Raw genomic sequence first — 27564 nt, forward strand, 5'->3', positions numbered from 1 at the left:
TCTGCCATCTTTTTCAAGACTAAATGATCAGTCTCTCCTGCTTCTAGGCACTGGTTGGTTGCCACTTACAAGAAATGTCCTGATTCCATCACCCTTAGTCGTGTCTCTACGATTTCTCTTGCGTCATCTTTTGAGTCTTAATACGTTTCTCTTAATATTAAAAGTACTTCTCCTAGGAACCTCTCTTTCTTTGACTGTGAGTTTTCACCTTATTGCTTATTATTGTAACAGACACTGCCCCTGGCGGTTCTTCCTTAAAGTTTGGTATATATGGACTGTCTGTTGTTCATCCTTTTTAGTTTACCCAAAATACAACTATTTTCCCGATCTCAATTTCGTGGTTCTGCAGGGGTAAAACTTTCTCGGGGTGGGTTATTCAAAAGCCAAGGGTCACGTATCTCTAATAATAGATACTCCGAAGGTCTCCCACTCCCGGTAGCCTAGAATCTTGCGTGCTCCTCTTTTCACGACTCAAACCGCAAAGTACAAAACGCAGGAGAGATGTAGCCAAAATGACATCTCATCAAGCTCAGGAAATCCAATGTGTCAGGGGTTGTGATGAAGCATTCTTTAATGATTTTTTGGGGGTGAATTCTGAAGTGCATTCTGGCAGTGGATACGATACCACGGTCTCTGTACCCTGAGATCCTGATTTTGTCTCTATGCCTTGTAACCGGGTCAATGCTTCTGAGTCCAGTGTAGATTCACAGGTGGGTCCAAGGGTTTTGTTGGACAGGCCTCGTGGACGGCCCGCTCCCTCCCCGCATGGCGGGGCCTGGACCCTTGCTCCCCTGCATCCAAGACAAGAACCATCCCGGCAACCTACCGGGGCAACCCCCGACCCGTCCACAACGGGACCCCAACTCCTGAACACCCCGATATCGGCTGGCCCGAGCCCATGTCAGTACCACTGCCCGGCCCAGCCGCCATTTTGAGACACTGCCCGACAAGGCCGCGTGGCCTCAGATCGACCCCAAACCTGGGCCAGGCCAGGCCCCGACATCAAGGCCCCACCATCCACCCAGGAGGTGAAAAGACCACTTGGCAGGTCAATGGGAGAAGGAGTGTCAATGGCTCCCCTCCGCCATGTGTCGATCGCCCCCGGCCTCCCCGGGCACTGGCTCCACCCCCCTGCTGGGTGTCTGGACTCCCTCATCCTGGACCTCCCGACCTCCAAGTGCGAGGGTCCGGACATCAAAGAAGGCCAGACCTATAACTGGGGCAGCTCCAGAGCAGGAAGGCAGTTGTATCCTGGAGTCGAGAGACCCGAGATGAACTCATCCTTGAAGGCCTGCTGGCGCTGCCGCGGCCCCTTTCTTGTGAACCACCTTCGAAGCCTGCTGGCGCTGCCGCGGCCCTACCCATCGGGAACCATCGTCGAAGCCTGCTGGCGCTGCCGCGGCCCTAACCATCGTGTACCATTGTCCAGGCCTGCTGGCGCTGCCGCGGCCCTCTTCGTCGTGAACCACCTTCCGAGCCTGCTGGCGCTGCCGCGGCCCTCACCACCTCGAACCATCTTCGTAGCCTGCTGGTGCTGCCACGGCCCATCTTTTGCGAACCCTCCAGCTCGAGGATTGTGAGCTCCATCTCTTGCCGTTCCAGTACCGGCCCGGTACTAAGACCGTCCTGCTACCCCTTTTCCCTACAGAGACTAGAATTGGCAGGATCCTCGTATCCTGGTTCCGCTGTATCGTTATCACCTTGCCTCAAGATTCATATATAAAGTGTGTGGAACTCATCCTTGTGTGGTGTCCATCTGTGGGGGGGAAGTTACTTGTCCGTACGATCACCGGAGAAGGCCCTCACCGGAGGCCTCTCCCCCCTGTACTCGGCCGACCCTCCGGGTCTCCATCTAACATTGGTGGCAGCGGTGGGATCCGAGCCGACGCATAATCGTACGGAGAGTAACTCACCCCACGACACACAATCACCATGACGACAAAAGAGAGTGGAACAACGGAAAAATTCCTGATGGAAAAACTAGAAGAATACAGCCACAGAGAACTAAAACAATTCTGCATAGAACTGGGCATTGCTACCACAGGACTGAGCACGAAAGATGACTTCAAACACGCCTTGGAATCATGGGCGGAGACGGGTACGGCCGTACCCCAAGACCAAAGCCTCGAGACCACCGAAACAAGCACCGCTCCTACAGAAGAAAGAAGACCGGGTCTCTCACCGGAGGAGGCCCGAGAACGGGAGAAGAGCCGGCTCCACGAATTGGAACTGGCTCGGCTTCGCTTAGATGGAGAACTCAAATTGGCGGAACAAAAAATAACTTTAGAACACTTACGGCTCCGAGAGGAGCGAGAAGAGAAACAGAGGCAGAGAGAGCTGGAAGAGAAAAAACTAGCCTACGAGCATGAGCGCAACTTGAAGGAACTAGAGATTCGGAGGCAGAACAAAGATCTCGGGGTCCCCGGGCACCCGAGCCCCCCTGTCACTACGGACCCCAAGGTCCACATCCCCAAGGATGTCGTCAGAGAATACTACCGGAAAGATGATATCCAGCAATTGTTCAAAGCCTACGAAGTAGCCATGACCTCCCACCGGATCCCACGGAGCGACTGGGGAGCCGGGTTATGGGGGAGGTTTGTCAACGAAGGGCGAGACGCCCTGCTGCAACTCCCGGACCATCAGATGACGTCCTACGACCACATGAAAGCCGCCCTCCTCACTCGATACGGACTCACGCCCGAGATGTACCGCCAGAGGTTCCGCGACTGCAAACGGATCCCGGGTACGACTTGGGTGGAGTACGTGAACTTCTTTAGCCGAGCCTTCGAGGGGTGGATCAAGGGCAGCAAGGTGACCACTTACGAGCAGCTCTTTGACCTCATTGTATGGGAGCACCTCTCTAATAACTGCTTCGTCGAGCTCAGGCAGCACCTCCTTGACAGTAAACTAACGGAACCTCGGCAACTCGCCATCGAGGCAGACCGATGGGAGAGCACCCGAGTTTCCCGAAACTGGCCCAGCGAACAGAACCGAGCCTCCCAAGGGCACCATCGCCCTCAAGGAGGAGGAGGAGGCCAGGGCCGGGGCAGAGACGCCGTCCCGGTGGCTCCCACCAGCAACACCCCGGCCCCGGCTGGAAGAGGAAGCCCTCCGACGCGACCAGGGTTCCGCGCCACCGATGCCAACGACCCGGCCACTACGCCAATGATCCCAACTGCCCAAAAAAACAGAGCCCCATGCCCCGCCAATTCGCTGCCGCCGCCCTGGGAGAAGAACAAACCCACGAAGACACCGAAGAGTACGAGCCAGACCAGCCCGAATGGGAACCAGCCACCATGTCCCTGGTCTGCCTAGGGGAAAGAGACCTTATCCCGCAGGCACCCCTTTCCGCCAACATGCAGAAGTACAGCCAGTGGGTCAACATTAATGGGCACCGGGCCAAAGCCCTCCGCGACACCGGGGCCAGTGTGACCGCAGTCCGCTGCCACCTGGTGTCCCCGGACCAGATCTTACCGAACATCCTCTGTCCAGTACGGTCAGCCGATAACTCCAAGAGCCTGTGTCGGATGGCCTGCGTCCCCTTCGAGTGGGGAGGGGTATCCGGCATGCTAAAAGTGACTGTCCGCGACGATGCCCCCGTGGACTGCCTCCTGGGAAACGACCTGGAATGTTCTCCCTGGGCAGCCGTTGAGCGAAGAGAACACCTGGGGATGCTGGGCCTCCCGGAATGGATCTGCGTGACGACCCGGTCCATGGCCGCCCGCGCCATCCCCAGTCCCGAAGAACCAGAATGGCTGGAACCCCCTCCACCGATCGTCCAAGAAGGAGCAACCCTGGAAACCAGTTCCCCGGAGTCCAGCGAAGAAGGACTGGATCGGCTCCGGGACCTTCCCGAACTGGCCCAGTGGCGTCAAGAGGGTGGCCCCACTCAGGAACAATTTCGACAGGAACAGAGAACATGTCCCTCCCTCGAGGGACTCCGACAGCAAGCCCTCGCCCAGAGCGCAGGAGACACCTCGGGGGCCCACTGGATTTATTGGGACAATGAACTGCTCTACAGTGAGCAAAAGATTGCCGAGCTAGGGGCCAGTCGGGTGTTGGTGGTCCCCCTCCGCTTCAGAGACTTCCTCTTGAACCTAGCACACGATGTGCCTCTTGCCGGGCACCTGGGGCAAGACAAAACGTACAGCCGCCTGGTGACCCACTTCTACTGGCCCAAGATGCGGAATGATGTAACAAACCACTGCCGGGCCTGCCCAACCTGCCAGGCCAGCGGGAAGAGTGGCCGAAAACTCAAAGCACCCTTGCAGCCTTTCCCCATCGTCACCACCCCGTTCGAACGGGTGGAAATAGACATTGTGGGGCCCCTGGAGCCCAGAACAGCACAAGGACACTGGTTCATCCTGGTCCTGGTGGACCACGCCACCCGCTATCCTGAGGCCATTCCTCTTCGAACTGTGACGGCGCCCGTGGTGGGCCGAGCCCTGATGGGGATCTTCTCACGAGTGGGCTTCCCCCGGGAAGTCGTCAGCGACAGGGGCACGAACTTTATCTCTAAATACATGAAGTCCCTCTGGCAACAGTGCGGGGTCACCTACAAATTCACGACCCCCTATCACCCACAAGGAAATGGACTGGTCGAGCGGTTTAACCGCACCCTCAAGGGGATGATCATGGGCTTGGAAGAACCCCTACGTCGCCAATGGGATGTGCTGCTTCCGTGCCTCCTGTTCGCCTACCGGGAAGTCCCCAAAAAATCCCTGGGCTTCAGCCCATTTGAGTTACTGTATGGACACCCCGTCCGGGGCCCCCTCAGCCTAGTCAAAGAGGGATGGGAGGTGGCCCCTCAGAAGACTCCTCCGGATGTATACAAGTATCTCCTGACCCTCCGTAACCAGACCCGGCGATTCAGGGAACTCGCCAAGGCCAACCTAGAAGCCAGTCAAGAAGACATGAAGCGATGGTATGACCAGCATGCCTCCTCCATCGAATTCGAGCCGGGACAACAGGTCTGGGTGATGTCCCCGGTTGAACCCTGCGCACTACAGGACAAATGGACGGGGCCCTTCAAGGTGGTAGAGCGCAAGGGTCCAGTCACCTACCTGATCGACATGGAGTCACCCCGGAACCCCCTTCGGGTCCTCCATGCCAACAGACTCAAACCCCACTTCGTGCGCTCGGAACTCAGCCTCCTGATGGCTACCGATAGTGGGACGGAAGAAGACTCCGAGCCCCTTCCCGACCTGCTGAGAACGCTCGAAAAGGACGGTTCTGTGGAAGGGGTCAGACTCTCCGATGCCTTATCCTCAGAACAACGCCAAGACTGTTGAAACCTACTACTCCAATTCGCCGACCTGTTCTCCCTCATCCCCGGGGTCACCCTCTGGTGCCTTCACGACGTGGATACCGGGGATAGCCCCCCTATTCGACACAGGGCGTACCGAGTGCCGTATCGAGTACGCGCCTGCATTCAGACAGAGGTCTCCAAAATGCTGACTCTGGGAGTGATCGAGCCATCTGACAGCCCATGGGCCAGCCCAGTCGTGCTGGTCCCCAAGGCTGCCGCCCCGGGCTTCGCCCCCGAGTTCAGGTTCTGTGTGGACTACCGGGGTCTGAACGCCGTTACCAGAACCGACGCTCACCCCATCCCCCGGGCGGATGAGCTGGTTGACCGCATGGGGGCCGCCCGCTACCTGAGCATCTTCGATCTAACGGCGGCTACTGGCAGATCGGCCTCACCCCCGGGGCCCAAGAGCGATCCGCCTTCTCTACCCCGGATGGCCACTACCACTTCAAGGTGATGCCATTCGGCATGAAAAATGCCCCAGCTACCTTCCAGAGACTCGTGAACCAGGTACTGGCGGGCCTCGAGGAATTCAGCGCCGCCTATCTGGACGATATCGCTGTGTACAGTCGCCACTGGGCAGAACACCTCCAACACCTCCAGGAGGCCCTGAACGCCCTCCGGCAGGCCGGGCTCACCATCAAAGCCAGCAAATGTCAGATCGGCCAAGGGTCCGTGACCTACCTGGGACACCAAGTGGGGAGCGGTCTGGTGGCCCCCCTCCAGCTCAAGATCGCTGCCATCCAGGCCTGGGAACCTCCGGTCACCCAAACAGAGGTCTGAGCCTTCTTGGGGCTCACCGGGTACTACCGGCGGTTTGTAAAAGACTATGACAGCATTATGGGGCCCCTCACAGAACTCACATCCAAGAAAAACCCCAAAACAGTCAACTGGACTCCGGAATGTCAGGCGGCCTTCGAGAAATTGAAGTCCGCCATGTGCACCACCCCCGTGCTCCAAGCCCCCGACTACGGCCGGGAGTTCATAGTACAGACGGACGCCTCAGATCATGGCGTGGGGGCCGTCCTCTCCCAGCTCAACTCCGAGGGAGTCGATCAGCCAGTGGCCTTCATCAGCCGACGCCTGCTGGCCCGAGAACAGCGCTGGAGCACCATCGAGCAGGAAGCCTTCGCCGTAGTATGGGCCCTCAAGAAGCTCCGGCCCTATCTCTTCGGTACCCACTTCCGGGTGCAAACAGATCACCGACCCCTGCAATGGCTGATGCAGATGCGGGGAGAAAACCCAAAACTGTTGCGCTGGTCCATCTCCCTGCAGGGGATGGACTTCACCGTGGAGCATCGTCCAGGCCAAGACCACGCCAACGCAGACGGCCTGTCACGCTTCTTCCGCCTTGGCGAGGAGAGTACCCAGGAGGATGGGTGACTCCCCCTGCCTTCAGCTGGGGGGGACACATGTTGGACAGGCCTCATGGACGGCCCGCTCCCTCCCCGCATGGCGGGGCCCGGACCCTTGCTCCCCTGCATCCAAGACAAGAACCATCCCGGCAACCCACCGGGGCAACCCCCGACCCATCCACAACAGGACCCCAACTCCTGAACACCCCGATATCGGCTGGCCCGGGCCCACGTCAGTACCACTGCCCGGCCCAGCCGCCATTTTGAGACACTGCCCGACAAGGCCACGTGGCCTCAGATCGACCTCAAACCTGGGCCAGGCCAGGCCCCGACATCGAGGCCCCACCATCCACCCAGGAGGTGAAAAGACCACTTGGCAGGTCAATGGGAGAAGGAGTGTCAATGGCTCCCCTCCGCCAGGTGTCGATCGCCCCCGGCATCCCCGGGCGCTGGCTCCACCCCCCTGCTGGGTGTCTGGACTCCCTCATCCCGGACCTCCCGACCTCCAAGTGCGAGGGTCCGGACATCAAAGAAGGCCAGACCTATAACTGGGGCAGCTCCAGAGCAGGAAGGCAGTTGTATCCTGGAGTCGAGAGACCCGAGATGAACTCATCCTTGAAGGCCTGCTGGCGCTGCCGCGGCCCCTTTCTTGTGAACCACCTTCGAAGCCTGCTGGCGCTGCCGCGGCCCTACCCATCGGGAACCATCGTCGAAGCCTGCTGGCGCTGCCGCGGCCATAACCATTGTGTACCATTGTCTAGGCCTGCTGGCGCTGCCGCGGCCCTCTTCGTCGTGAACCACCTTCCGAGCCTGCTGGCTCTGCCGCGGCCTTTACCACCTCGAACCATCTTCGTAGCCTGCTGGCGCTGCCGCGGCCCATCTTTTGCGAACCCTCCAGCTCGAGGATTGTGAGCTCCATTTCTTGCCGTTCCAGTACCGGCCCGGTACTAAGACTGTCCCGCTACCCCTTTTCCCTACAGAGACTAGAATTGGCAGGATCCTCGTATCCTGGTTCCGCTGTATCGTTATCACGTTGCCTCAAGATTCGTATATAAAGTGTGTGGAACTCATCCTTGTGTGGTGTCCATCTGTGGGGGGGAAGTTACTTGTCTGTACGATCACCGGAGACGGCCCTCACCGGAGGCCTCTCCCCCCTGTACTCGGCCGACCCTCCGGGTCTCAGTCTAACAGGTTTGTGTCCACTCTTAGAGTTTCATGCAATGTGAGCATGCCCGCAGATGTCAAGAATGACTTTGTTACATGAATTCTTTTTATTGATTAATGGGTGTAAATTTGGTTTAGGATTTTTATAGATTTCGCTATAATAATTATCTTCATTTTTCAAAAAGGGGAAGGTGTTGTAGATATGTCTCTGTGCAAAGCGAGCTATCCCTCGGGCTTAGCATTCTGCTCAGAGAGCTCTTGACGCTCTGTGTTCTTTCATGGAGTGTTATTCCCTGAATGTGTTGTGTATCTTTTGCCACGGCGTGAGTCTCCTCACGTGCTCAATGTGTTATATATGAATATATTGTAAATAGTTTATTTTTAAATTATTTATTGAAATATTTTTGCTATCTTTTTCTGACAGCCAAGTCCACTATTAACTGATATAATGGCTTCTGACCTATGCCCACTTTTCTTGCCTCCCCTTCTCCCACCCCATTTATCCGGTAAAATCCATCACTGTGAGTTGTAATTAGAAACTGTATTAATTCATGGAGTGTTGTTTAGAATGGTATGAATTGTTCATGTATGTCCGTTATTTTGTTGATTTGTGCATACTTTTATGGTCCTAGTGACCGAAATAAAGGTTTTCGAAACGAAACGAATATATTGCTTATGTTTGAATGTGGATCTTATGGCCCCTGCTGGCACGGCTGTTGGCTAGCAGTTACTACTGAGCAGCCGATGCGGTGGGTGCACTGACTCTGGGCTCCATTTATATTACTACTTGTTGCTGCAATTAACATACAGTGGAAAACCTACCTGGATTTCGTGTGGAATTCATCTTCCAACATGCAGGCACTGGATGGATGGGTGAAAGGATGCATAAATGTAAGAGTGAAAGGATCAACAGGTGAACGGATGGGAGAATGGAAAAATGGAAAAGAAGAATGAATGGATGAGTTAAAGGATGGATGTATATTTGAGAGGATGGATGGTGGATGGCAAAAAATGGTAGTGGATCAATAGGTGGATAGAACGGGGAAGGGATGGACAGCTGGATGGATGAGTAATGGAAGGATAAATGAATGAACGGTAAGAGGGTGGAAGGATAAAAGGAACTCTTCTAGGGGGCGGGGTTTGCTTAGTTCTTGTGCAGGGGGATTAGAGGCATGTTTCAATTGAAGGGAGTATTTTAATTATCTACTCCCTTATGTATACATCTGTAAAAAAGACAACCTTAATTTACATTTTGGGGGCCTACTGAAAATGAAGGCTTGGCCCACCACATTTGCAGGGGATGCCATTATTTTCTATTACGCCACTGTCTATTATCATCATCATCACAACTGAGTTGCTTTACCTAAATACTTAACGTAAGTAGACAGCGCTCTCTGCTGGCTATATAGTCATACTGCTAGATTCAAGGTGAAAACGTCAATCGACGGTAAACATGGAATGTGCAACAGGGCGCGAGAATGTTTGTTTGTTTTCTAATATTGACTCAACAGTCGTACAGAAACTGAGTTGTAAACTCTGAGTTTGGAGAATATGCCTCTGCTTATTTCGCATATAATCCTGTGTCATTTCTCATTTTCAACTTTGGTTGACAAATCGAAGAGTGCCGGGCATTTATTCTTAAATTAGTGGAGATGTCGGAGAACACGTAACAATGCAACAGACTAGAACTGCCAACCCTACCTTCCCTGCCAGTTTACCTTCTACTTTCGACACACACACAGAAGAGGACCTCCGCCTTTATAGCCATTTCCTCAATAAATTGACTCCCAAGAAAATGTCTGTCTTTCAACAAGTCTGTCCATTTCCAACCTTCTGAAACACAGGGTCTCTTCTTGGCCTCGTGCTTTGTCCTTCCTTCCCCTGTATAATGCAGCCAGGTGATGTTTCCAGGATTTAATTACATGATTCTGTATTTCTTATGGCGGCAGAACCAGACCTTTTTCCGCGTGCCTTTTCTCATAAACTCGCGTCAGCTCGTTCGAAAAATATCAGCATATCCATTTGAAATATATTTACATATAGTTAAAGACCTAGGGAACAATTTGCATAGTGGTTATCCTGAACACGTGGCATGGATGGGCTCCTCAAGGACTAGCGTTGTCCAACCCTACTAGCCTCCTGCTCCCCGCCGCAGTCATACAGGCCTCTAGGTGCCTCCGCCCCCTGTGGCTCTGCTCACACTGGATCTGCTCGCTGTGGAATCCATCATGCCTAAATGTCAGAGCAGGTGTGTACCGCAGGGCGTGGGCGGGGTGCAGGGACGTCAGTGCTGATAAACATCACAAGTGGCTCGGCGTGGACTAGCCGGTCCCATCACAAACCTGTTCAACCGGGGCAGGTGGATGAAAGTTCGTCTGACTCTTGAAGCCAGCAGCTCCCTCCTCGCCAGCCTCTCTCTGCCTTCCCTCCCCGCCATATCTGCCCAGACTCCTGGCCCAGCCGTGGTCACCTGAGGCCCTCTCCCGCCAGCCTCGCAGGCCTGCGGCCACGTGACAGGTAAGCGACCGACGGCCCAGGCATTACTGCCACGTCTGCTCAGCACACAGCCTCCAGCCACCAATGGCTAACTAACCCCAATCCGATGCGTCACTCCCCCGGCGGCCCTGGGAGGCAGAGTCATGTCGGAGCATTTTACAGGAACCGTCGGTGTCTCTCGGTACTCATATTTCACTCTTCACCCCTCACCCTGGGTCGCCCCCATCCACGGGGAGCAGTGAAAGATTAACGATCCGAGATGCTATCATCAACCCTGCCCGAGGGTTCGTTACTTTTGACTTGTAGATTGTGAACCTACTATCATAGTCGAGTGGCAGGTGGGAGTCCACAGGTGCATTGCAACTGACTCACTCACACCCTCTCCCTCCCATGGTAGCGCCTGACAGCCGCTCACCGGGGCAGAGCAGAGCTCTCTCACAGGCTAGGCGCCCCACATATTAAGATCTATGTAAGACTGCTGCTACTAGCTCTGCTGCTACTACCCTTACTGCTACTACCTTTACTACTGTTACTACTACTACTGCTCCTTCCACTCTTAGGACTACTGTTGCTGCTACTACCATTACTACTGTTGCTACTGCTATTATTACAACTGCAACTACTGACTAACATTACTACTTCTAGTACCACTGCTACTATTACTAATGCCTCATCCTGCTATTAGCACTACTATTGCTGCTACTACCATTAGTACTGATGCCTCTACTGCTATTACCATTAAAATGCGACTACTTCTTCTATTTCCATTATTACTGGTACTACTACTAATGCTGCTACTACTAGTATTACTCCAGCTGCTACTACCACTACTACTTTTACTAGCGCTATGTCTGCCACTGCTCTTCGCACTGTTAGTACTACTATTGCTGCTACTACCGTGACAACTACTGTTGCTACTGCTATTACTACTACTACTACTACTGCTATTGCTCATCCCGCTATTAGTACTATTGCTGCTGCTACTATTACTACTGCTATTATCATTATTACTAGCACCACTACTGCAACTACTTCTTCTACTAGTACTAGTACTACTGCTACTATTACTACATATCATGCTGCTACTAGTACTCCTATTGCTGCTACTACCAGTAGTAATGCTACTGCTATTACCACTACTAGTGCTACTACTAATTCTACTACCACTACTACTGTTACCAATAATACATCTACTACTAGTATTACTCCTACTAGACCAACTGCTACTCCTGCTTCCACTACTGCAGCTGCCACTTATAATGGTCACATCTACTAGAGGTAACCCATTTACATTCCTCGGATGCCATCGACCTCCGCATCACCCTTCAGTAAGGCCTGGGAGACTGAAGGTTTTAATACCTCTCATAAAATGACGTATTCCTCCTCTCTTGTGTACATCTTACTCCTGCAGCAAAGTAACTCTTACTTCCAACACTGTGTGACCCACCCCTTCACGTGACCTGGATATTCTCAGCATATGGTTACTCCACCCATGCAGTTATAGGTTTCTTGGAGTTTACCGCACCCAGTACCTACCATGTGTGATCAAATCTGACCACAGAAATACACCGAGGCAAGTCAAACCTGCCAAAAGTTAAAGTGTGAAAAATGTCTGGAAAATACTGGGACGTGCAGATTTGGGAGCCCTAAGCACCAAATCTTGCAAGATATACCCATTTTGCAAGGCTGGACTTGGAATGGATGATAATTATAGCACCTTTTAAAGAGAGAGAGAGAGAATAAACATGTCGACAAATATTCACATCCTAAAACAGTTTCCTTATTTGCCATGGTTAGGCCACAGTTGTATCACTATTCGTATCAGACTCCGCTCTTTTCCTTGGGGATCTTGTTGTGGCAAAGGTTTTACTCCAATTTTTCACAGTGCACCTACTGCGCCTCTTGCCAGGACTTTCAATCTCCTTCTCATATGTTCCGGTATAGGGTTCCTTAAGGTTATGTCCTCAGCCCACTAATCTGTTCTCTTTACACCATTCCTTTTTATTATATCATCACTGATATTTCATTCTACCATGCTGAAGCTCCATAAATATTCCTTGACTTTTTTTGTGTCTGATTTGCTTCATCATCAGAGATGTCTTCTGACTTTCTGAAGCTCATTCATAAGAAGCCTGAATTTCTTCTCTTGTCCCTGACACTGTTTATCGCGCTGCTTCATCACCTACATTTTTTTCTCCCTACTATTTTAGCTTTGACCTTAGGGCTGTAAGCTTAGGATTTTGTTTTAATTATTTCTTGGCCTGCTGTTGGAAAATGCCTCTTTTCACATGATCATCCCCATTTATGTGGGCTGACGCTGATGTTTATTTGATTATGTGCAGTGGGACTTTTCTAACCAGGACCACTGCATGTGCCATGACACCTCAAACATATCACATATGGCTATCCCCCTAATTGGCCTATTTATCTTACCCATAAGTTCCTACTATACAGTACAAAGTGCACCCAGGGCCTGTAAGCTAAATAACGCTAGTGGACTGCAGCACTCCTTGGGCCACCCATTACATTGACAGTGCAAACCTGACTGCAGGCCCACCATTGAGGCCTGTCTGTGCAGTCTTAAAACTAAAATTAATAAGAACCAATTTTGACAAGCCAAAACCATCATTTTAAATAATTGAAGGCATCCCTAAGTAGTCTTTAATGACCATAAAATAGGGCCCATGGCATTTAAAAGTAGCACATGAGAAAGTTTAGCTAAACGTTGTTTACAACGCGGTGTTTACACCGCACGACCTTTACCATGCTGCCATTACAACGCAAGTCATTACTACGACTGGCGCTGGATGGCGCTGTTGGTTAAGGAACATTGTGATTTTCTATTCCAACACCTTCCCTACTGTTACGGGGGCTGGAGTTGGAATATAAAATTATAATAATCGTCAATCTGCGCCCTCCAACGCAAGTCGTTGTAACTACTTGCGTTGTAAAATCTGCGATGTAAAGTACCGCAATCAAAATGATCGCGTTGTACTATCATACATCCGAAAGTTTAATGTAACAGATGTCCTAACAGTAACAGTGCCCCAAAACCTATTTTTACATAGGAAAGAATTGAAAGACGATATTAAAATTAAATGATGTTATCTCTGCCTCTGAAAAAGCTGCAAAGTTCTTTTTTGGACTCTTTAAAATATTTATTGCATGCCCAATTCATTGGTAAAATAATATTTATAATCAATATTGTACAAAAGGCACTTTAAAAAAATCCCCTTTTACCTGCTTAAAGTCTCTAGAAGTCGATTTGCATGAGTCTCCAACTGTCACCCAAGTGCTGAATAGCCCCTTTAATGAGGTTTAAACTTGCTCCCAGAGCTGGGAGAAAGGTTTTGGGTATGGGGAGGTGTTCTGTTCTTCTGACAGGATGACCATCCGGCAGTGCTCAGGAACTTAATAAACTTCAAGGGGACCTATCCTGTCACAGGCAGATGTAGCTAACACCTGGGCCTGTCTCCTCCTTTGTCCTTCCAGCCAGTCAGGCAACAATCCCAGTGGGAGAGGAACTGTCCCCAGAACCAGTTATGAACTAAAGACAAATGAGGAGTTGCTGATTTTTATGGACACACCGCTAGAGTGGGCACAGGAGCTCTGCACATGGGAAGAAAGACTGTGCATTTTGGATCTAAGTAGAGAGGGGCACAGTGGGGTTATTTTCAGTTGGGCACACAGGAACTGCTGCAACATTTGGTAAGGTTATCCCTGTGAAGTTTTTTCCTATTGGTTAGGGAGGAGTCCCCTCCACCCACAGGCTAGTGCATGATATAAATTTGGCACCCTTCGGAAACGTCTTAAAAAAACTTCTGGACCTGTGAGAGGCAGAAGAATGACTGCACCTGCTCTTGAGACTTAGGAGGAAACCTGAAAGGGACAGATAAGGGGACTCCTAGGTTGAGTTGGCTGACCTTCTATTAAGCTGGAAGGACACTACAAACGGTTTGAAGCTCTTCTCCTGAAGACCACAACTAACCAGTTCCAACTGGATCTGCCCTGGACCATACTGGTGGCTTCTGCTGGAGGAAGGCTTGCCTCCCAGCGCTGCTCCTGAGGTCTGGGAACCCTGGCTCTGCTACAATATACTCCTTCTAACATCTTGGAAAACCTGGAACTTTTGGCTCAGAAGACCTCTTGAGAACTGGGTGAAACCTGCAGAGTCTATCCGATGAAGGTAAATTACCGCTGAGCTAAAGATTCAGGTTGTTCCCACGTGCTGCTTTTCTGCAGCAGCAAATCATTTTTACTGGGATGTTGCTGAGAAGGTATCTGGCCTTGTGGAGGCCTGTTCAGCTACAGCCTTCAGCCATACCCTGCTAGAGAAATACGAGCTCTAAAATCATGACTAATTTCGAATGTAGAATTGTTTACTGGGTGAAGGCATCAAAATCATCCATCCAGTGATGGGCCTTCCTTGAGTATGAACATTGAAATCATATTACTCAGAGCTTTTCCTCCAAAAGTCAGCTGCTTCACTGGGACCTTGTCTGATGGTTATCTGCCATCATGGATCCCGTCTCGACCATGCTGAGCCGCTGATGCTTTTTCCTGAGGTGCTTGATTTCCATCTAAGGGACTAAGTTAGAATTTAACTGTCATCCACCCCAAATAAAAATCCACTTTCTTACAACTGCTTAGATCAAGTCTCTGCTAATGTAATCTATCGCCTTCATCCATGACAATATATGAACGATTGAACCCTTTTTTTTCTTTCAGCTTTGAAATTACTTCGCCAAATTCATGCATACTCTAGTACGTAGTATTCATCTTGCTGTGAAGGCTCACCAAAATAGTGTGTGAGAGAGAGGTCTGGAAGGAAGAGTGAAATGAAGGACATTTGAAAAGAATACAAAACATTTGTCAAGGGAGGAGGGCCGAAAGCATTAAAAGAACTGTAACCCAACATTTGGATGTGTGGTTGAAAGAAAGAATAGAAAGAATAATGAAAAGCTGGATGAATGGGTTGATGAGTGAAATAATGTCTGGATGAATAAGGAATTGATCAAAGAAGGGTGAAATAATATATGGATGAAAATGGACTTATGGATGCGAAAAGGATGGGTGAATAGCTGGAAATGGGAGTGGAAGGATAGAAGGATGGATAAAAGAGTATAATGATGAAAGAGTGGATAGATAGAATGGTAAAAGGATGTATGAAAGCATGAATAGATGGATGGATACATGAAAGGCTTAAAGGATGGTGAGAAAGCTGGATGGAAGGTGGGTATAAGGACCTCATCTAAGCTGGGTAGGGCTTACTTGCTTCGCTCACCGATGGTATTCAAGGTATGGATAACAGTGGGAGTCTTTTAATTTTCTGAATACTCCCTTGTGCAAGACCCTTTATTTCATTTCTGTACTTCTTTGATGTATATTTAGGTTTGTGCAGAGGTTGGGGTAAAAGGAGTCTGATATATTGAAATGAATACATTAATATAGATAGTGAATAACTCTACCCTTATCCGTTCTTTTCAGACGGCACCATGGTCAGCCCTCTCGGACTCATCCTAGGGATCACGCTGTCGGTGATGTTGATCACCATCCTCTCCTATGTCCTCATCAAGTGGTACCAACGAGGCAAGTGCTTTGAAAGTAAGTTGCGCCTTTACCCGTCCTCCAATCAAATCCACATTAGACAAGGGGTTATTTGGAAGAGTCTCGACTTCCAAATGACCAGCCATCATGAGATCAGAGCTAGGTTCACTTGACATGGACTGTGTAGTTCCAGAGAAGATTCTTAATGCACACAATCAATCAATCAATCATCGCATTTATTTAGCGCACTACTTACCCAGTGGGTCTCAAGGCGCTGGGGGAGGGGGATCTGCTACTGCTCGAACAACCAGGTCTTGAGTTGCTTCCTGAAGGCGAGGTGGTCCTGGGTCAGGCGGAGGTGGGTGGGGAGGGAGTTCCATGTCTTGGCGGCGAGGTAGGAGAAGGACCGTCCCCCTGTGGTGGCTCTACGGATGTGGGGGACGGCGGCGAGGGCGTGGCTGGTCGATCGAAGCTGGCGTTTGGGAGCGTAGAAGTTGAGGCGGCTGTTGAGGTATCCTGGGCCTTGGCTGTGTAGGGCTTTGTGTGCGTGGGTGAGGAGACGGAAGGTGATTCTCTTGTTGACCGGGAGCCAGTGCAGGTCTCTCAGGTGTCCGGAGATGTGGCTGCGGCGGGGGATGTCCAGGATGAGCCGTGCTGAGGCGTTCTGGATTCGCTGGAGTCTCTTCTGGAGTTTGGCGGTGGTTCCGGCGTAGAGGGTGTTGCTGTAGTCCAGACGGCTGGTGACGAGGGCCTGGGTGACCGTCTTCTTGGTCTCGGTGGGGATCCACCGGAAGATCTTACGTAGCATGCGCAGGATGTTGAAGCACGACGAGGAGACGGCGTTGACTTGTTTGGTCATGGAGAGGGAGGAGTCCAGGATGAAGCCCAGGTTGCGTGCGTGGTCTGTTGGTTTGGGTGCGCTGCCTAGGGCGGGGGGCCACCAGGAGTCGTCCCAAGTGGCGGGTGAGGATCCCAGGATGAGGACTTCCGTCTTATCTGAGTTCAGTTTCAGGCCGCTGTTCTTCATCCATTCGGCTACCTCTTTTATCCCTTCGTGAAGGTTGGCTCTGGCGGTGGCGGGGTCGTTGGTAAGGGAGAGGATCAGCTGGGTGTCGTCGGCGTAGGAGATGATGTTGAGGTTGTGCTTGCGTGCGATGTCTGCGAGGGGGCTCATGTAGATGTTGAAGAGGGTTGGACTGAGCGAGGAGCCTTGAGGGACGCCGCAGATGACTTCGGTGGCTTCAGATCTGAACGGAGGGAGGCGGACTCTCTGTGTCCTTCCGGCGAGGAAGGAGATGATCCACTCCAGTGCCTTCTCCTGGACTCCGACGTTGCTGAGGCGTTGTACTAGGGTACGATGGCAGACAGTGTCGAAGGCCGCGGAGAGGTCGAGGAGGATGAGGGCCGCTGTTTCTCCGTTGTCGAGCAGCGCTCGGATGTCATCGGTGACTGCGATCAGGGCGGTCTCGGTGCTGTGGTTGGCCCGGAAGCCAGACTGCGAGGGGTCGAGGGATCCGTTCGTCTCGAGTAAGGCGGCCAGCTGCTTGTTGACGGTCTTCTCGATGACTTTTGCAGGAAACGGGAGCAGCGAGATGGGGCGGTAGTTTTTGAGGTCGGTGGGGTCAACCGATGGCTTCTTGAGAAGAGCGCTGAGTTCGGCGTGCTTTCAGCTCTCCGGGAAGGAAGCGGTGTCGAAGGATGTGTTGATGATGTCCCGCAGGTGGGGTGCGATGACAGCTTGTTGAAGACGTGATGAGGGCAGGGGTTGGTCGGAGATCCGGAGTCAGGGCCGGACTGGGAACCGAAACCGGCCCTGGCAAAGTGCTCGGCCAGCCTCCCCCTCCCCCCCCCCCCAGGGGGGGATTGGGGTGCGACCGTGCTCTTTGCCAGGGCCGGTTTTCGGTCGTTTTTGTTACAGGGCCGTTTTTGCAGCTATGCTGCAAAAAACTGCCCTGTAGCAAAAACGGCCCACTGGGGTCCAAAACCAGCCCCCACCCCATGCGGCCGACCGGGGGATTGACCGGTGCCCGCAACGGCGAGTCCGGGCCTGTCCGGAGTGGATGGAGTTCATCGTGCGGACGGTGTCTTCGGTGCTGATCTGAGTCCAGGCACGGAGGGTGGTGGTGGGGGGCGGTGGTTCGGTCGTGGTGTTCGTCTGTTGAGTGCTGAAGCTGTTGTGTATGTCCGCGATCTTGTTGTGGAAGTAGAAGGCGAGGGAGTTGCAGAGGTCTTGCGAAGGGGTGATGTCGTTGTTTCCGGCGTTGGGGTTGGAGAGCTCTTTGACGATGTTGAAGAGTTCTTTGCTGTTGTGTGCGTTGTTGTCCAGTCGTTCCTTGAATGCAGTTTTCTTGGTGGCGCGGATGAGTTGGTGGTGTTTTCGGGTGGCGAGCTTGAGGGCAGTCATGTTGTCCGGTGTTGGGTCTCTGCGCCAGGTTCTCTCGAGCGCTCGGCAGTTCTTCTTGGAGCTCTTGAGTTCGTCGGTGAACCATGGGGCTTTCTTGCTACCGGGTCTGCTGGACGGGGTCCTCAGGGGGGCGAGCTCGTCTGCGCAGTCGCTGATCCACTTCGTGAGGTTGGTGACCGCCTGGCTAGGGTTCGTTGTGCTGGTGGGAGGGTTCATGCTCAGGGAGGACGTGAGCTGGTCGGCTGTGATCTTGTTCCAGCTCCTGCGTGCAGCCTGTTGCTGGTGGTGGTGGATCGTGGTCCTTGCAAAGCTGAAGTGGACGCAGCTGTGGTCCGTCCAGTGGAGTCCGGTGGCGTGGCTGAAGGCGATGTCCTTGCTGGATGAGAAAACGGGGTCGAGTGTGTGTCCGGCGTAGTGGGTGAGGGTGGTCACCAGTTGCTTGAGTCCCAGGTTGGCGAGGTTGTCCAGCAGGGTGGTGGTGTTGCGGTCGTTGTTGTTCTCCATGTGGAAGTTGAGGTCCCCGAGGAGGATGTAGTCAGTGGAGCAGAGGGCGTGCGGGCTGATGAAGTCGGCGATGTCTTCGCTGAATTGTGTGCGTTGTCCCGGGGGTCTGTAGATGAGGGTGCCTCTAAGGGTGGTCTTGGGGTTGATGTGGACCTTAAAGTGCAGGTGCTCGGCGGTTGCGAGGGTGTCGTCGGTGTTGGTCGTGATGCGGATGGTGTTCCTGTGGACGATGGCGATGCCTCCTTCGGTGTGGTTGATGCGGTCCCTCCTGATGATCTTGTAGCCGTCTGGGATGGCGATGGCTATGTCGGGCGCTGAAGAGGCGTTCATCCAGGTTTCCGTGAGGAAGGCGACGTCTGGATCTGTGGTGTCGAGCAGGTTCCAGAGCTCGACGGCGTGTCTGTGGACGGAGCGGGTGTTGAGCAGGATGCACTTCAGGTGGTTGCTGCTGTTGCTCGTCGAGGTCTTGAGCACTGCTGGAGTGGTGCAGGTCCGGATGCAGGTGAACTTGCAGGCGTTGCAGCAGAAGGGTCCGTGGGTGCGTCTCGGGTTGGCTCGGTAACAGCCCGGGAGTCGGCCGGCGTTGAGGGCGTTGAGTTCGGTGTCGTCGTAGGTCCGGCGGGTGGGCTGGTGACGGCGGGGGCCGGGGGTCCTGGCATTTGGCGCAGTCCAGGCGCGGACGGGCGCAGACGGGCTTACCTTTGGAGCACCTTCGGCGCTCAATCGGCGCTCCCACTGCGCGGTCGCTGAGGGGGCGTCATAAGTAGGAGCTGGGAGGGAGGGTCGGCGGGGAGGCGGGAGGTGGGAGGACCAATGGGAGTGGAGGGGAGGCGGAGCTACTGGTCAGCGGCGGCGGCAATCACGGAGGTGACCGGGGCAGCGGGTCCGGAGAGGAGCGGGGGCAGAGGCAGCAGGCTGCGGGCAGAAGGTGAGCCTGATGCGGAGGGCAGTGGAGGAGGTGAGCGGAGGTCAGCAGCGAGCAGGTAGCGGCCAGGCAGCAGCTAGGGCAGCAGTCAGGCGAGTGGCAGAGCAGCGTGAAGGGAGCGACCGCCTGCGAGGGCACAGGGGTCACAGTGAGAGACCCGGCAGGGACCCCTTAAGTAGGAGCCGGGAGGGAGGGTCAGCGGGGAGGCGGGAGGACCAATGGGAGTGGAGGGGAGGCGGAGCTACTGGTCAGCGGCGGCGGGAATCACGGAGGTGACCGGGGCAGCGGGTCCGGAGAGGAGCGGGGGCAGAGGCGGCAGGCTGCGGGCAGAAGGTGAGCCTAATGCGGAGGGCAGCGGAGGAGGTGAGCGGAGGTCAGCAGCGAGCAGGTAGCGGCCAGGCAACAGCTAGGGCAGCAGGCAGGCGAGCTGCAGAGCAGCATGAAGGGAGCGACCGCCTGCGAGGGCACAGGGGTCATAGGACGATTAGAGACATAAAGCTTAGGTTATATTCACCTCCCCTCCCTCATCTCCTACCCTAGCTGACGTTTCGGTGGATAGAGGACCAGTTATTATTTTTTTTGCCCCAGCCACAAAATGAATAAAAGATAAAAGAAGGACACTCCACCCTGTTGGACAGGCCACATGAAGGGCCGCTCTCCCCCGGCCCAACCAGGCCTGAGTCCAGTCCCGCAAGTACCACACACCACCATTGCACGTCCTCCGTCCCCTCAGGGACCCCTGCCCTCGAGCATGTCGACCTCGTGGGCCCGATCCACTGCCGGCCCACGCGCCCAGCCTGGGGCGCCATCTTGGACACTCCACCACGAGGCCGCCTGGCCCCCGATCGACCTCAACCCTGGGCCTGGCCCGGCCTCAGACATTCCGGCACCACCCTCCACCCAGGAGGTGAGCGGGCTACTTGGCAAGTCAATGGGAGAAAGAGGTGCCGATGGCTCTCCCCCACCAAGTGCCGCTCGCCCATCGCCTCCCCGGGCGCTGGCTCCACCCCCCTGCTGGGTGTCTGGACTCCCTCATCCCGGACCTCCCGACCTCCAAGTGCGAGGGTCCGGACATCAAAGCACGCCAGCCCTATAACTGGGGCAGCTCCAGAGCAGGAAGGCAGTTGTATCTTGGAGTCGAGAGACGTAAAGAGGAACTCATCCTGGACGGACTACTGGCGCTGCCGTAGCTCTGTCTTGTGCACCATCGTCCTGCCTGTTGGCGCTGCCACAGCCGTCGTAATCCTCATCACCTTCATCGTCGTCGGGACCTGCTGGCGTGGCCGCGGACCGTTGTAACCGTCATCTTCACCGGGACCTGCAGGCTCCGCCGCGGACCGTCGTTTTCCTTCGTCCATCTCGGGACCTGCCTGGCTCCGCCGCGGCCCGATCATCTAGAACGCCGAGCTCGAGGATTGAGAGCTATTTTCCACTCGCTGGTAACAAAGACTGTCCCGCTACCCCTTTCCTAAACCAGAGACTAGAACCGAGGGGACCCCTGAGTCCAGACCTCCTTGTATCCATCATCGTAACCTAAGAATTGCATATAAAGTCTCGTTAACCTTCAACCTTGTGTGGTGTCCGTCTGTGGGGGGGAAGTTACTTATCTGTACAGTCGTTGGAGACGGCTCTCCCTGGAGACCTCTCCCCGTAACCTCGGCCGACCCTCCCGGTCCGTCTAACATTGGTGGCCAGCGGCGCGATCCGAATCACCGCATAAACGTACAGAGAGTAGCTCACCCCACGACGAAGTCACAATGACCACGAAAGAGAGCGGATCAACCGAGAAATTCCAAATGGAGAAATTGGAGGAGTACAACCATCGTGAACTAAAACAATTCTGCATCGAACTGGGTATCGCTACCACCGGACTGAGTACCAAGGACGATTTTAAGCATGCCCTAGAATCTTGGGCAGAGACCGGGGCTGCCGGAACCCCTGATCAAAGCACCGTAGAAAAAACGACCACGGCCCCTGAAGGGCAAAGAACGGGTCTCTCGCAAGACGAGATCCAGGAAAGAGAAAGAACCCGACTACACGAACTAGAAATGGCCCGACTCAAAATGGACGTTGAACTTAAGTTGGCCGAACAAAAAATCAATTTAGAGCACCTGCGTCTCCGAGAAGAAAGAGAGGAGAAACAGAGACAAAGGGAGCTCGAGGAAAAGAAACTAGCGTACGAACACGAACGGAACCTAGCCGAGATCAACCTACGCAAGCAGAATAAAGAAGCAGGGGTGCCCGAGCGACCCCCCACCTCAGGGACCACAGACAAAAAGGTACACATCCCCAAAGATGTTGTCCGAGAATATTTCAGAGAGGACGACATCCAGCAATGGTTTAAAGCCTATGAAATCGCTATGACTGCACACCGGATCGATAGAAGCGACTGGGGAGCCGGTCTCTGGGGAAGATTCCTCAATGAGGGCCGCGACACCCTGCTACAGCTCCCGGACCACCAGATGACCTCCTACGACCATATGAAAGCGGCACTCCTCACCCGCTATGGTCTCACACCCGAGATGTACCGTCAGAGGTTCCGAGACTGCACCCGCATCCCGGGTACAACTTGGGTGGACTATGTAACATACTTTAGCCGAGCCTTCGAGGGCTGGATCCGAGGAAGCAACGTCACGACCTACGAGCAACTATTTAATCTGATGGTATGGGAGCATCTGTCGAACAATTGCTTCATTGAACTCCGCCAGCACCTCCTCGACAGCAAGTTAACGGATCCCCGGCAGCTCGCAGCCGAAGCTGACCGGTGGGAGATCACCAGAGTGGGCCGGAATGGGTCCTACGAACAGAACCGGAACAACAATGGTCAGCACCGACCCAGAGGAGGAGGAGGGGGCCAAGGGCGAGGAAGAGACAACGCCCCGGTCGCCCCCACTACCAACACCACCCCCCCGGCCAACCGGGGCAGCACCCCAGCGCGACCGGGGTACAGAGCCAATGTCACGTGTCACCGATGTCAACGAGTCGGCCACTATGCGAACGACCCAAACTGCCCGCAGTACCAGAGCCCAAGACCCCGCCAAGTGGCCGCTGCAGCCCTAGGGGAAGAACAGATCTCCGAGGAGCAGGAAGAGTACGAACAAGAGCATCAAGAGTGGGAGCCAGCCGCCATGGCTCTAGCCTGCTTAGGGGGGAAAGACATGGTCCCGCGGGTCCCCCTACCCGCTAACACCCAGAAGTACAGCCAATGGGTGAGCATCAATGGACACCAGGCCGAAGCCCTTCGTGACACCGGGGCCAGTGTAACAGCCGTCCGCTGTCACCTGGTGGCCCCAGAACAGTATCTACCGAACATTCTCTGCCCTGTACGATCAGCCGATAACTCGGAAAGCCTGTGTCGGATGGCCTGCGTCCCCTTCGAATGGGGGGGGGTCTCCGGCATGTTGAAAGTAACGGTCCGAGACGATGCCCCCGTAGACTGCCTCCTGGGCAATGACCTGGAAAGCTCTCCGTGGGCCGCCGTGGAGAGAAAGGAACACCTGGGGTTGTTGGGCGTCCCAGACTGGGCGTGCGTCACCACCCGTTCCATGGCCGCCCGTGCCAACCACCGGCCAGAAGAACCCGAATGGCCGGCGCCACCGCCTCCGGTCGCCCCAGCCGAAGACACCGACCGCAACATTCCCTCCGAACCAGCCCAACCTACCGACCTCGCTAACCTCGACCAGTGGCCTCAAGAAGGGGGGCCCACGCAAGAGCAATTTCGCCAAGAACAGAAGACCTGTCCCTCCCTCGAGGGACTCCGCCAGCAAGCGCTCGCCCAAAGCGCAGGGGACACCTCCGGAACTCATTGGGTCTACTGGGACAATGACCTGCTGTACAGCGAGCAGAGAATCGCCGAGCTGGGGAGCAACCGAGTACTAGTGGTACCCCTCCGTTTCAGAGACTTCCTGTTAAACCTGGCCCACGATGTCCCCCTGGCAGGACATCTGGGACAAGATAAAACCTACAGTCGCCTAGTGACCCACTTCTTCTGGCCCAAAATGAGGAACGATGTGCACCAGCATTGCCGATCTTGCCCCACGTGCCAAGCCAGTGGAAAGAGCGGCCGCAAACTAAAGGCCCCCCTGCAACCTTTTCCCGTGGTCACTACCCCGTTTGAGAGAGTCGGAATAGACATTGTGGGGCCCTTGGACCCACGCACAAAACAAGGCCATCGATTCATCTTGGTGCTAGTGGACCATGCCACCCGCTACCCTGAGGCTGTTCCTCTGCGAACTGTGACAGCCCCGGTAGTCGGCCGGGCCCTGATGGGGATCTTCTCCCGTGTGGGCTTCCCCCGAGAAGTCGTCAGCGACAGAGGCACGAACTTTATTTCCAAATACATGAAGTCCCTCTGGCAACAGTGCGGGGTCACCTACCGATTCACAACCCCCTATCACCCTCAAGGGAACGGACTCGTTGAGCGGTTCAACCGCACGCTAAAGGGAATGATCGGGGGGTTGGAAGAGCCCCTCCGTCGCCAGTGGGATGTGCTGCTGCCGTGCCTCCTCTTCGCGTATCGAGAGGTCCCCCAGAAATCCCTGGGCTTCAGCCCATTTGAACTGCTATATGGACACCCAGTGCGAGGGCCGCTCAGTCTCGTCAAAGAAGGCTGGGAGATGCCTCCGTTAAAGAACCCTCCAGATGTCTTCCGGTACCTCCTAACCCTCCGCAACCAGACCCGGCGGTTCAGGGAACTGGCCAAAGCCAACCTAGAGGCCAGTCAAGAGGACATGAAAAAATGGTATGACCAGAATGCCTCATCCATTGAATTCGAACCTGGCCAACAGGTATGGGTGATGTCCCCCACTGAGCCATGCGCCCTACAAGACAAATGGACGGGGCCCTTCAAAGTAATAGAGCGCAAGGGTCCTGCCACCTATCTCATCGACATGGAATCCTCCCGGAACCCCCTCCGGGTCCTCCACGCTAACAGACTAAAGCCCCACTTTGTGCGAACAGAGCTCAGCCTCCTGATGGCCACAGACACTGGGGTTGAAGAAGACTCCGAGCCTCTCCCTGACCTCCTACGGACTCAAGAGCAAGACGGCTCCGTGGATGGGGTCCGGCTCTCAGAGGCCCTCACCAGAGAACAACGCCAAGAGTGTCAAGCCCTCCTATCACAGTTCGCCAGCCTGTTCTCCCTCACCCCAGGTGTCACTTCCTGGTGTGTGCACGATGTGGACACCGGGGACAGCCCCCCTATCCGCCACCGGGCCTACCGCGTGCCAGACCGGGTACGGGCCTGCATCCAGGAAGAAATAGCCAAGATGCTCACGCTCGGGGTCATCGAGCCCTCAGACAGTCCCTGGGCCAGCCCTGTCGTACTGGTCCCCAAAGCAGCTGCCCCCGGCACCACACCAGAACTCCGGTTCTGCGTGGACTACCGGGGCTTGAATGCGGTCACCAGAACAGACGCGCATCCCATCCCCCGGGCAGATGAACTAGTCGACCGAATGGGAGCTGCCCGCTACCTCAGCATCTTCGACCTGACAGCAGGCTATTGGCAGATCGGCCTCACACCCCGGGCGCAAGAACGTTCTGCCTTCTCCACCCCCGATGGCCATTACCATTTCACGGTCATGCCCTTCGGCATGAAGAATGCCCCAGCAACATTCCAACGGCTCGTCAATCAGGTCCTGGCGGGGCTCGAAGGATTCAGCGCCGCCTACCTAGACGACATCGCTGTATACAGCCACCATTGGACCGAGCACCTCCACCACCTCCGAGCAGTGCTGCAAGCCCTTCAGCGAGCTGGCCTCACGATCAAGGCCAGCAAGTGTCAAATTGGGCAAGGGTCTGTAACCTACCTCGGACACCAGGTGGGAAGCGGCCTAGTGGCCCCTCTACAGCTGAAAATTGCTGCCATCCAGGCCTGGCAGCCCCCCATCACCCAAACCGAGGTACGAGCCTTCCTGGGCCTCACGGGCTACTACCGAAGGTTCGTGAAAGACTATGGTACCATAGTGGGGCCCCTCACAGAACTCACGTCAAAGAACCAGCCCAAGAAAGTCACCTGGACCCCAGAGTGTCAAACTGCATTTGAACAATTGAAGGCCGCCATGTGTTCCGCCCCTGTGCTCCAGGCCCCAGACTACAGCCGGGAGTTCGTAGTCCAGACGGACGCCTCCGACCAGGGCATTGGGGCAGTCCTGTCTCAAGTGAACACCGAAGGCCTTGATCAACCGGTGGCCTTCATCAGCCGGAGACTCCTACCACGGGAGCAACGCTGGAGCACCATAGAGAGGGAAGCCTTCGCTGTGGTATGGGCCCTCAAGAAGCTCCGGCCCTACCTTTTTGGCACCCACTTTCGGGTGCAGACCGACCACCGACCCCTGCAATGGCTGATGCATATGCGGGGGGAGAACCCAAAGTTGCTACGCTGGTCCATCTCCTTGCAAGGTATGGACTTCACAGTCGAACACCGGCCTGGGCCAGATCACGCCAACGCGGATGGCCTGTCCCGGTTTTTCCGCCTCGACGAGGAGAGTCCCCAAGAGGATGGGTAACTCTCCCCGCCTTCAGCTGGGGGGGACGCATGTTGGACAGGCCACATGAAGGGCCGCTCTCCCCCGGCCCAACCAGGCCTGAGTCCAGTCCCGCAAGTACCACACACCACCATTGCACGTCCTCCGTCCCCTCAGGGACCCCTGCCCTCGAGCATGTCGACCTCGTGGGCCCGATCCACTGCCGGCCCACGCGCCCAGCCTGGGGCGCCATCTTGGACACTCCACCACGAGGCCGCCTGGCCCCCGATCGACCTCAACCCTGGGCCTGGCCCGGCCTCAGACATTCCGGCACCACCCTCCACCCAGGAGGTGAGCGGGCTACTTGGCAAGTCAATGGGAGAAAGAGGTGCCGATGGCTCTCCCCCACCAAGTGCCGCTCGCCCATCGCCTCCCCGGGCGCTGGCTCCACCCCCCTGCTGGGTGTCTGGACTCCCTCATCCCGGACCTCCCGACCTCCAAGTGCGAGGGTCCGGACATCAAAGCACGCCAGCCCTATAACTGGGGCAGCTCCAGAGCAGGAAGGCAGTTGTATCTTGGAGTCGAGAGACGTAAAGAGGAACTCATCCTGGACGGACTACTGGCGCTGCCGTAGCTCTGTCTTGTGCACCATCGTCCTGCCTGTTGGCGCTGCCACAGCCGTCGTAATCCTCATCACCTTCATCGTCGTCGGGACCTGCTGGCGTGGCCGCGGACCGTTGTAACCGTCATCTTCACCGGGACCTGCAGGCTCCGCCGCGGACCGTCGTTTTCCTTCGTCCATCTCGGGACCTGCCTGGCTCCGCCGCGGCCCGATCATCTAGAACGCCGAGCTCGAGGATTGAGAGCTATTTTCCACTCGCTGGTAACAAAGACTGTCCCGCTACCCCTTTCCTAAACCAGAGACTAGAACCGAGGGGACCCCTGAGTCCAGACCTCCTTGTATCCATCATCGTAACCTAAGAATTGCATATAAAGTCTCGTTAACCTTCAACCTTGTGTGGTGTCCGTCTGTGGGGGGGAAGTTACTTATCTGTACAGTCGTTGGAGACGGCTCTCCCTGGAGACCTCTCCCCGTAACCTCGGCCGACCCTCCCGGTCCGTCTAACACACCCCATAAAGCTTGGCTTGCTACATAGGATATGCTCATTAGAAACTTAACAACTGTCATTGTCCTGTCTACCCTGGTACAGTGGAATACTTGTTCTCCCGACTGGTTGTTTGCTTGTCATTCCAAGCATTGACAGAACCAATAGGTCTGGCTTTAATGTGGCACACAGGTAAACACAAGCCTTCACAAATTATATTAACATGTGTTGCTTGCACAACTGCTGCTTATGACATTAAATCCTCTCCTGTTGGCTTTGCTAGTGGTACGAAAA

General features: G+C 54.7%; 1 protein-coding gene across 7 annotated transcripts in view; it reads left to right on the forward strand.

The window, feature by feature from the left end:
* Positions 1-27564, forward strand: part of SMIM35 (small integral membrane protein 35) — a 428495-nt gene that overhangs the window by 261157 nt on the left and 139774 nt on the right. For 4 of the 7 annotated variants that reach the window (XM_086957018.1, XM_086957017.1, XM_086957014.1 and 1 more), the window contains one exon: positions 15808-15924. In XM_086957018.1, the coding sequence (XP_086813144.1) occupies positions 15816-15924 (109 nt within the window). In that variant the 5' untranslated portion in view covers positions 15808-15815. Of the gene's footprint in view, positions 1-10288; positions 10342-15807; positions 15925-27564 lie in introns of those variants that run through there. The other 3 variants (XM_086957013.1, XM_086957019.1, XM_086957020.1) reach the window with 2 other exon arrangements.

This window comes from Lissotriton vulgaris, chromosome 2_1, assembly GCF_964263255.1.
Source record: "Lissotriton vulgaris chromosome 2_1, aLisVul1.2, whole genome shotgun sequence".
NCBI lineage: Eukaryota > Metazoa > Chordata > Amphibia > Caudata > Salamandridae > Lissotriton > Lissotriton vulgaris.